This window comes from Micropterus salmoides, unplaced genomic scaffold (assembly GCF_014851395.1).
Source record: "Micropterus salmoides isolate LMB-PRFRI ecotype aquatic unplaced genomic scaffold, ASM1485139v1 Ms_hic_scaffold_3357, whole genome shotgun sequence".
Classification (NCBI taxonomy): Eukaryota; Metazoa; Chordata; class Actinopteri; order Centrarchiformes; family Centrarchidae; genus Micropterus; species Micropterus salmoides.
In genome coordinates this window covers 2,263-13,923 of record NW_024042659.1, presented here as the reverse complement: position 1 = coordinate 13,923, position 11,661 = coordinate 2,263, and the positions used below count along the sequence as shown (strand labels likewise).

General features: G+C 41.6%; 1 protein-coding gene across 1 annotated transcript; it reads right to left on the bottom strand.

The window, feature by feature from the left end:
- Positions 1 to 1,199: 1,199 nt before the first annotated feature.
- Positions 1,200 to 11,370, bottom strand: LOC119884334 (protein FAM160A1-like; the record flags this gene model as incomplete). The annotated part of the gene is given in 12 exon segments (XM_038694767.1): positions 1,200 to 1,489; positions 2,652 to 2,772; positions 3,151 to 3,329; positions 3,435 to 3,973; positions 3,975 to 4,342; positions 4,344 to 4,414; positions 5,007 to 5,209; positions 5,406 to 5,485; positions 6,881 to 7,048; positions 8,208 to 8,294; positions 8,426 to 8,584; positions 10,690 to 11,370. Coding segments are annotated over 12 exon segments (2,853 nt in total), but the record flags the coding sequence as incomplete, so codon positions are not given.
- Between the last annotated feature and the right edge of the window lie 291 nt (positions 11,371 to 11,661).

Here is an 11,661-nt window from a genome sequence, read left to right as displayed (position 1 = left end):
GACAGCTGCTTTGTAACAAACAATTTCTCTTGTATTAACATTTTAACAACCACACGAACAACCATGTGCAATACCTGGACTATAATAAAGGCAATTTGCCCTCAGTAATTGTTAAAATCTGAGATGGTTTTCAACAGACACAAAACTACAACTCTCCAGACAGTGATATTTCAGACTTATCACAACTAAAACACCCTACACAATCCCTAAATAGAAGATGGTGATAAACCCCAACAGCTTGCCTCTAGTATAACCTTTGAAAAAAGTGGCAATAGAAACTCTCATAAAAGCTTAAATACCCCTTCCCATTCTGAAATATCCAAAACTTAATTATACCCATGATTTGCATAGTGTTTTGTCATTAGAACATTTTCTTACATATGTACATTATAAAACATCACTAAAGTAAGGCAAATTAAATATAGCATGAAAATTCTAGAGTCGGCGCTCTGATCTGGAGAACACGTGGAGCCAAATAATGTGAGAAACTAGTGCATTGTAGGAAAGTTGCTTCACCCAAAGGCTGTTAAATGAACAGAACGTGTATTCAAAATCTCCTGAGGTACCGTCACAAATGAACAGGAAAACACCAAAGAAAATGTACATCTAACACCACAAAGATTTTGTGAAAATACCACTTTGTAAAGTTTAAAGACAAAAGTGACCAAACTGCCCCCCCCCCCCAAAAAACAATGTAGTCATGTAACAATTGCATAAGAACAGAGAACAAAGTTTGGCATGTGACGATGCCAGGCCTGCTGCCAGTTGGCTACAACTATTATCTTTAAATGACTAAATTAATTATATAATTCAAAAGCTTCAAAGCAAGAGAGGCTCCACGAGGTGCTCAGTTATGGTGTGTAATTCAATGGCATAGAGGCAACAACTCTTCAAAAAGGCCACCTGAGTTTTTAACAGAACCACACTGAGCAGCAGACATCTTGCAGGGGTTGCAGCTGGTTGTAGAAGACATTCAGAAAGAAGAACCTGGAGTTCAAATGAGGGCTAATAAGAAATGTGTTTGTTTGTTTTTAAATCCTCTCTTTACAGTCTTTGGTTGGTGGACCTGGAGCTCTCTCTTATGAGCATTGACAGCTGGTTTCCAGAACTAGAAAGATGAAATTAAAAAGCACATGAAATTGATTATCTTAGCTTGGAAAATAAATACGCTATTACTTGATCTAAGAGGTTTCTCATGAAGTAAGTGCATCAAAAGCACCAAAAAAAGAAGGAGTCTTTAAAAATCTTTCAGAGTTTACTTGGACTCATCACAGAAGCCTACTGGGACACGATCACTCTTCCATAGGAATGTATGATAAGATGGAGTGCTCTTGTGCAATAGCAGCCAGTTCTTTGAGGAACTCCGTGAAGAGGACGGTAGCGAAGACTTCTGTCCGATCCAGAGAGATGGCTTTGGGTTTTTGTGGCGGTGAACTCTTCAAGATCCTTCCCGCCTCACCGTGGGTGGAGTGTTTGCTGCTGCTTTTGTCTGAGAATATGAGGATTTAATGTTACAAGTTTTGACAAAATGAAAACAATGTATACACATGGTATATTCCATGCCACGCCATGCAGTTGAATTTTGTCAAACAATATATTCCTGATTTCTCCATTTGTAAATAATTTCACCAAGAAAGTAGGATCCTAATTGCTGCTCTTCTGGAAAAACGCTTAACATGTACAAGAAAGGAAAAAATCCCTTTAAATTTGCCATCTTTTCTGGCTCTTATCTTTCCGCAAATGTACTCCCGTTGTTTGTAGCTCGTACAGCTCTGAAACCATGGGGAACCTAGTTCAAACACAGGCCTGAAACTCCAGGGTTTAGCTCAACTGCAAAGACACAGGACTTAGCAAAATCAAGTAGAATTTATTCTGGTTCCCAACAGGAGCCAAAACACAACCGATAATGAATGCAAATGTTTTGAACTTGACCCATTTTTGACAGCGAGTTAGTGAGATTGAGGAACTCAACAACCGTTTAGAGTTTATTTTCCAGTCAGGGGTGGTAATGGGGCAGTGGATAAGACACATACCTTTGGTACCTTTGCCACCATTGTGTCCCTGAGCAAGACACTTAACCCCTCGTTGCTCCAGAGGCCTCTGACATTTATAGCAATTGTAAGTCGCTTTGGATAAAAGCGTCAGCTAAATGAATAAATGTAAATGTCATTGGCTTGCCACCAAAATATTCCCCAGACTTAAAAAGAAAACAATACTATCGCAAGCCAATAAGTGTCATCCTGAACCCACTGTTGTACTGAAAATATGCTATAAAACTGATAGTTGTTATTTATACAGATTTGTTTCAAAAACATAACTATTGAGTTGAATACATAATTAGTGATGATAATATAATCTAAATAAAAGCCAAAATATGTGTGGCTAAAGAAATCTGCCTACCAGCACCTCTAAAGCTCACTCACTCATTAGCATTTTATATATCTTGTTAACTGTATCCATACAAAAACCGGATGAGGTTTAAGTCATGACACTTGCTAAGCTAACTGGCTGCTAACGGAAGAGTTACCGTACAGACATGAGAGTTGTATCAGTCTTCTCATCTCATTTTCGGCAAGAAACGTATTTCCCAAAATGTCCAACTATAACTTTTCTTTGAAACAAATAAATCCCAGATGTGTGTGTATTGTCACCTGCTGACATGAATGAAGTTTCCCTGGCCAGCAGCCAGTGTTGGGCGGCAGTGATCAGCTCTGGAAAGTCTTTTCTGGTGGCAGCCAAGTCTTCTATCTGGTGCTTCACGGTAGCCAATACCTGAAGGGAAACACAGACAAGACATGAGGATTACATCACATTTGCATTATTTCCACAAATGCAATTAAAGCTAAATTAATGAGAAGAACCTTGAAATCTGCATCCTTATTGTATTAATCAAGGATCTCTTAATAAGTTGTACATGAAAAAAACAGAGAAGAGAGAAAGCTTTCTTACTTAAACTTACTCAAGAGCAGCTACATTACTGCACTCGGATTTCAAACAATTCATTGAATTCCTATTTTTAATCTCACTTACTTAAACTTACTACAGCTGCTCGTTTCAACATCTTTCAGTGACACCACAAAACCCAAATCGTTTGCTTTCTTTTTCTACTTTTCTAGACAGGCCTCAGAGAATGAAAGGAAATAAAACTACCTGGTAAAGAGAGCGAACAGTCGGCTGGAAGACCAAGTTGGTGTTGAGGAGAAAAGAGCGCAGGAGAGGCTGAGGGTAGGTCGCCAACTGGGCCAGGATGCCCGTCAACAACAGGTTGACATGAAGCGAGTTGGACAGCATGTTCTCCATGCGAGACAAGAGCACACTGACAAATGGACCTGCAGAAAGAATAATCATACACAATATTTTAATTGTGCTATCCAAATGTAATTTTTGGTAAATAATGAAGTTGCTGCTGAGGGAAGATTTTTCCCTTAACTTACCTGTAAAAGGCACTGAATGGCCTCTCCCTGCACTTCCAGAGGGAAACTTGGTCCCAAACGGCGAATGCAGTTTCTCTGTCTCGGGTGTCTCAGCAGAGAAGGAGGTGAAATCCATCTCATCCTCCTCTTCCTCCTCCACCACCACAGGTGTGACAGGCTTCAACTCTCCGTCGGTTTTGTCCTGTTTTCCACCTGCTTCTGTGTCCAATGCACGAATGAGGTCTTCATATTGAGCCAAAAGGTCGTCACCCAAATCAGCGGCAGTGTTGTTTTGGACGTTGGAATTACAATCTGTCTGAACTTTGGCCTTTGTGGCCATCAGAGAGGTTGGAAGCGTTAGACTGAGTCCGTTTATTAGAGGAACATCAACAGTGCCTGGTTGGGTTTCTTCTGATTCAGACCCGTTGGAGGTGAGCTTTCCGCGCTCGACATCTCTGGCATCTTTCTTGGCAACAAGATCATATACCATGACGTCGTCCTGGAACTCATTTTCCTCAATATATGAGCCTTTTACCAACATGATGGCTGTTTTCCTCATCCTGGATGTGTTTTGGGGGCTCAGCAGGAGGCTGCTGCGGACGTTTACTCTCCACAGGAGCCTCAGCAGCCTGCACCGGGCACGCATCGTAACTATCATCCCACTCCAGCTCCAGCTGGTTGGTGGAGGGTGGCTCTGTATTCGGCGCCGGGCAGGGTTGAGGGCGCAGAGCAAGCAGCTGTGGAACTTTCTTGAGAGCCATCTGGGCTTGCAGACTCTTCAGCCCTGGATCCTCGAGGACGCCGGGCTGGTATTTCTCAGGAGGGGGGTCCTCACCGTCGTACCGGGCTGACCAAACCTGGCAGGCCCTTATGCAGCTGCTGATGCTCAGACGGGCATCATAGAGGTAATGAAGGTAACTGACATCCAGGGTAGATTTCTGAGCCGATGGTGCAGGAATTACCTGAGTCATCATCCTCTTCTAAGAAGCTCTTTTTCTTCTCTGGAAAAAATAGATAGAAAATGTTGATAAAAGCTGGCGTGCAGTGCCTCCACGCAGTACTCACACAGAGCAGAACTAATGAGTTTGACATGTAACTACAGGGGGTAAAGTGATGTAATGCTGTAAAACAGCAGGAGATCTCACCATTTGATAAAATACTCATCACCTCTGTTATATGTTCATGTCCCAGGTAAATGCAGATAACCAACTTGCAGTGAGTGCACTATACTCAAAACCAAGTTTGAACTGATTTTGAAACTGTAATGTTGACTAATTATACCCCTTTATTATGTTTTGGTTTTAGTACTCTAGCTGCTGCAATAAATGACTTTCCAATTTCCTCTGTTATGCTCTGTTTATTCTGAGGTTATAACATGCACTCACTCAAATTGGGTTATGAATAGTAAAAGCTGCTGGATGAATTTGCCTTGCAGCTGATTTGAAAGCAGCAAAAAAAAAAAAACAACAACATCCGGAGAGTGCAATGTTGTAATAGCCCATTGAAATTATGTAAAAAAAAAAAAAAAAAAAAAAAAAATAAGATCTGTAATAAACCACACAAAATGTTTCTTTAATGTCCTGTTCCGCTTACCGGTGGCACTGGTGTTGCTGGGAATCTCTGCCCCCTTGGAAAAGAGGATGGAGTCCAGCTGTCGGAGGGGCGGGGGGCTGTGATCAGGAGAGCAGCAGGACGGCGTTAATGCCAGGATCTTAGCTGCTGACACAGAGTAGCAGTCCCTCTCCCTTACAACACGTCTCTGACTCAACATCATGTGATTACAGGGGATCAGGTACCTGGGTAGGCAGATAGGAATGGATTCTGTTAGGAAAACCAATGGGTGGTAGTACGAGGGGTGGGTGAGTGAGCAGACAGATGGTAACTGCACTAATCTGCACGATAGGAGGTAGAGAGTAAAGGCTCATCATGTCATAAACCAATTAGATGTACAGTGCTTCATAACTGGGATAAGTCTGTGTGTGTGCCACTTACCTCAATATGAGCTGCAGCATCACATCTTCACAGTATAAGCCAATGAGAGTGCGGAAAAGTGCCAGTGACACGGTGCCCAACTGGGGAGTTGAACAGAAAGTCACAGTGAAACACATGACAACAACTGAGGGTGTCGTTTTTTGATGCTACTGCTGAAACGTTAGTTGATTCGTCAAGCAACAGTATTTGTCACCTCTAAAACAAAATTGCCAATCATTCTTTGGTCACAGCTTCTCAAATGTGAGTATTTGATGCATTTTCTATTTCACATCTTTGTAAATTGAATATATATTGGGTTTTTGACAGTTGATCGGACAAAACAAGCAAGCCATAATATAATAATAATCAACAGATTATTTCATAATAATATACAAAAAAATAATGATTGGCAACTAAATGTTTTACTAACAAGATACAGCCATCCCAGCGGCTCTGTGAGACTGTACTTAGGCACAGCAGTACTTTGGGCTAAATGCTAACATCAGCATGCTAACATGCTCACAGTGACGTTGCCGACATGCACATTTTGAGCTTTTTTACCATGTCAGCCATCTTAGCTGAGCTTGTCTGTATGCTAACATTTGCTGATTAGCAGTAAATGTAAAGTCCAGCTGATGGTAATGTCATTAGTTTTTAGCAACAGGAAATGTGAGGGGATCACCAAAGTGATTAAGATTCATTCTCTGCTCCAGAAATAGTTCAGCAACATTCATGTTCCCCAAAGTGGTGGACCGACTGATGAACTGACAGACAGACACCCACAGAGACATACCATTTGCATAGCTAAAACACTGTGCAAAATCTAGCTAAAAATAGATGATTCAATATTGTGACAGAATATAATTTCAAACTTTATGTGTATATGTTTTACCTTAAGTCAAAGGCACTAAAAACTAACATCCCAAACTGCATGAAGAATATGACAAGAAAGAAGTGCCAAGTTATTAAAACATCAAAGGTAAAAGCAAACAGCTGAACAAATAGCTGAAATGGGCAATATTTGCATTTTAGTCAACGATTAAATTGGCTCAAGGTCAAAAATTTGAAAAGCAAACATGTTTCTTATTTTTCACTGAGTTGCATGTGTGTCAAAGCTGACTGGCAGCAAACGCTGGAGGGAGCTCCCTGAGCCGTTATACAGTTAATGTGAAGTATTTATTCATGTTAATGACTTAGTCCTGACAAAATATGTCAGCAAGATGTTCCAACATATATGACTGTTTTAAAATGCTGATACCAGTTACTTTGCTACCAGCATATGTCACTGCAATTGAGCATCACCATGGCAACAATCTGCCCGTTTTGGTGCTGACATTTAAAGTTTCACCATGGGTCAAGGTGCCTCTTGGGCAGTGCTTCTGGAGTTATTAAACATGAGTCATGCTGTATTGTAAGGCAATGTGTGTGTGTGTGTGTGTGTGTCAAAAAAACAAAACAACAAGTGTTCACTCGTGTTTGCTGGGTTTGCCTTGTACCTGGAAGGGGGTGTTGATGCGGCTGACTAGAGTATCTAAAATGTGGACGTTCTCATGTTGGTGGAGGAGGATGAAGGAGAGGAAAGTCTGCAGCAGGGCCGGCTCAGAGACACTCCTCAGGAAGAGGTCGAGATACGCTGTGGTGGTCATAACCTCTTCTAGAGTCAGCTTCACAGAGGTAGGAAGACAGGAGTATGGGGTCAACGAATAGAACAAATAAAACTTCTTGCCAGAGAAAATCTGATGACCATGCTTACAGTAAATAGCAAGATGTTGGTATTCTAAATTTGAGTATCCAGTACACGGTTTATAACTGTATTAATTTGTAAACTCTAGTTCTTCAGCTGTGCACAGATAAAATGGAGCAATTTTAAGTATTTTTCTAATGAACTATTGAGTAAAGGAGTTTTAATGTTGCATACGCCAATTAATGGTTTAAAGCAATCAATCATTTGGGGAAATATACTAATTTACCCAAATAAGTATATCTACCTTTGATAAGAAGATCATTACCACTCTCACATCTGTGCAGTAAATATAAGGCTACAGCCAGATGCCGGTTCGGTTAGCTTAGCTTAGCGCAAAGGCCTGGCCTATACAAAAGGTAAAAAGTCCATCCATCAACCGCTCATCCCGCATACAGGGACTGCTTACATCAGGCGAAAGGTGGTCCATCGCAGGGCCACATAGACAAACAAACATTCACACTCACATTCACACCTAAGGACAATTTTGGAGACACCAATTAACCACCTTTGGATGGTTGGAGGAAGCCGGAGCACAATCTTCACACAGAAAGGCCGGGGTAACCGGGGTTTGAACTCATGACCTTCTTGCTATGAGGCGACAGTGCTATCCATTGCACCACCGCGCCTCCCAAAAGGTAAAAAGTAAATCTGCTAATTTTTTTCTACTTTAGGACAGATTCAGGCTAGCCATTTATCCACACGCTAACTGTCTCCTGGCTGCAGCTTCATATTGAACAGATAGATATGAGAGTGGTATCAATCTTCATCCCACTCTCTGCATAAGCTTTTTCCCAAAATGTCTAACTATTCCTTAAAATAAGCTTATTGGTCGTCCTTGTATTTATGTTTTCATCTAGACACATTGTATTTAAAGTGTGCCAGGTGATTTTCCAGTGGAATATACCCATCTGTTGCTCTTGGTAATAGCTAAAATGTCATCCAGAACAATAAGGTACTAGGTAATATAAGGTAATACTGAGGAGCATGATCAATACTTTATTACCAACTTCCCCCTGGAGTATACTGTATGTACTTGTCCAAATGAGATGGAGATGAAGAGGAAAAGGAAGATCACCTACCTTGTGCAGAGCTGGTGCTAGGACAGGCACAAGGAATCCATTGTAGATGTAGCTAACTAGCTGTTCTCTGATATCAGGGTGCGCCACCTGGTCAATATTAAAAAAGGCACATGTCATCAAGAGTGCAGTCAAGCAGAAGGCTGCAGCCATTTACCATGTGTAAATATATTTTTGATGTGGCATAGTCTTATGCGTGCAGCCTTGTTACACGTTTTCACCTGAATAACAGCGTTGCAGAACTCCAGTGAGTTGAGAAACTGTATGAGGGACGGCATCTGGAGCCAGTCCTCTCTGTGCAGGCAGTGCCACTCCTCACTGGGAACCTCCAGCTTGGTGGGCAGAGATGAGTACAGACCGCTCAGCCCTGTGGCCAGCACCTGAGGGTGGTGAGAGGTGCAAACATCAAATAAGAATATACAGTCTCCTAATAGGTCAATAGTTGATTTGGGATCACTATTGGCTATTTGTCAATTTAACCGCAGGTCAAAGATTTCACTATCAAATATATCAACATCTACAAAACAGATTGGAACTATAATTTTTAATACACATTCACAGCATGTATTCTAATGACTTTAGAGATACTTTTTCCTCTAACACCACCAGTTCTGTGTGAAAAATCTTTACAACTATCAGATGGATTGGCATGAAATTTGGTACAAATGGGACCCCCACCAGATGACTTGCAACAATTAAATCCCCTGACTTGTCTTTTAGTGGCATCATCAAGTCAAAAATCCTAATATGGTTTATGACTAAATACTTTTAGTCATAAATCCTTGACATTCCCTTCTGCCTCAGCTGTACTTTGTACTTTCTAGTACTAATAAGTAAATTTTAGCATGCTAACATGCAAAAAGGATATGGTGAACATGGTAAACATTATACCTTCTGAACAACATCTCCTCTACTTTCTCTCCCTCTGTATGCAACCTCATCCCATTATTGCATGTTACTAACACAACTTCTCCCCTTTCCCGTAGTCTTGTGCTTTCTCATACTCTCCTCTCTCCTCCTACAACTTCCTGCAGGTGTTTCTGGCTCTGGAGCTGTGGAGTCTGGATCTGTGGTTGCGAGTCACCTGCTGCCCCCGTGTTCCTGCTCGACACCCACTGCTACAACAACTATTGTTACTAGTCCTATTGGTATTATTGTTATTATAATCATTAACATTACGATTATTATCATCAACACTACTATAAATATCTGTACCATTTTTCATTTAGTCTATAGCAACATTACCTTTATTGTCTGTACCGCCGTGTGTATATATTGTGTAGTCCCCCCCCCCCCCAACCGGAAGTTTTCCTTGTCTCGTCGCCTAGTGCTTGCTCTTGGTGGGAATTGTTGGGCTTCTTTAAATAACATCATAGAGTTTGAATCATAGAGAATTGAATTAAACTATAATACCACTTTAATTTCTCACTATTGAGCTGTTAACCCCCACAGCAAAACTACACTGTGAAAAAGATTAGGCCTGTATGTTTTACCTGTAGGCTACTGTGCTGCAAACCTAGTATCATGTGATATATACAGTCTAATGAAAAATAATCTGACATAAAGTGATTGCAGAGAGAATATTATGGGCTTCATTAAACATTAATGAGGCAGTGTATGGCACAAATGATTTATGCACGGCTTCGCAGTTTTATTTTCAGCTTCACAACAGATTTATAACAGTATTTTACTGCTAACTTCAAAATACATGGGCAAATAATTTCTTCTTTTCCACTTATTGCTAATGTAATGCAGATGTAAGCAGAGCACTGCAGCAGCCTACATGTCAGCCTGCCTGGTTCTTCTCGCACAGTAAGACATGCGCATGCATATGGATTTATGCATCCCACAGGTCAGTTCTATAAATAATTGTGCAAAGAGTTTTATTGCCTATACCTTTCCTGTCATAATCAGGAAATTAGGTCAGTAATTAATGCATCAATGTCAGACTTCCCACATAACAAACTGTCAGTATTATTATGATTTACAGAGTAGGATTTCAAACAACAAAGGCTATAACCACGCAGTCGTAACTGTAAAATGAGTGCATCATTAGTGTTGATGTATACGTCCTCTATAGGATTATCCTTTTAGCCTGCCAGTGGAACCAATTAAATTCAGACTCCAATTGTTAAATGGCATTGCATCAAAAGCAATTTTCATTGCAATGTCTGCAGCTGCGGGTAAATGGCATTATTTACATGGGATTAGCTTGCAACTGTGCCATAATCTTGTGAATGGCAGACATTTGCAACATCCATTGCCAGAGATTTAACCTTGCACCAAGTGGCGTCGTGAATTCATCTGCATATTTTGGTCTGATCTTAGAGTGGCTGTGAGAGAATAAGAGTAGACAATTCTTCACTCAAAAAAAGGTTGATTTAGTTGGGAAAGTTAAAAAGAGTCTGGGGAGATTCACAGATAGCAAGAATCACCACGTGAAGAGAAGAAGAAAAGGAAAGATAATTTCCCATTTGGGACTGACCGGACAGAAGTAGGTATTTTCTGCGATGTGTTTGGCCACTCGCTCATTCTCAGCAGACAACGACATAATGAGCAGCAGTGCATCTCTGGCTTGCTGGCCCACCGTGCCCTCCTTGTGGATGAAGGGGATGAGCAGGGAGAAAATGAGGAAGTTGGTGGCTCCCTGATCCTCACTTGTGTGGAAAAACAGCTCCAGAATTGAAGGGTCCTTTGCCAGAACGCAGCACAGCTGGTTGAGCAGCAGCACCAGCTCGGCTTCCACCTCTGGCGCTGCGGTGCCTGAACAGGACGACAGCAGCATCATGAGTGGCCGCAGGATGGGCTTGTGATGCAGCAGAGGCTGGTGCGCTTGGCCCACCAGCATCTCGTACATCTTTAGCTGCTCCACCTTCATGTCGTCTGTGAACTCCCTGCGGAGGCTCCACACAAAGAGACGCTCCATCACGTTCTCCATGACCACAAACTCCAGGATCGGGCCCATGGCTCCGGCCTGACCGCTCTCCTCCTCCATGAGCAGGAACAGCATGTGCTCCACATAGTTCTGCACCGCACTCGCTTCATCTCCGGGGATGGTGCCAAAACGAGGGCCGCCGCTAGAGCCAGCGCTGAGGTTGATGACACTCAGGGAGGGCAGGGTGGAGTTGCTGCGCAGGGGATCATGCTTTTCTAGGATCTTCACCACCTACAGTGAGAGAAAAGAGGAAGATTACCTAACATTACCTAAAAAAACTAACCTAACATTATAAGAGATAAAGGCATAGGTTGTAGAATTAGATCTAAAAAATAAACCCTTACAACATAAGGATGATTTTAGGGGAAGGTTTTAAGTAAAGAACACAATACTTCTCATCACCCAATAAAGCTGCTGTCACTTATAAACTTTGTCAGCAAAGTACCCTGTAAAGGTTTTTCATTGTAATGAAACACTTCACTACCTAATTTAACAAACTGGTCCTTTCTCTTTGTGTGATAA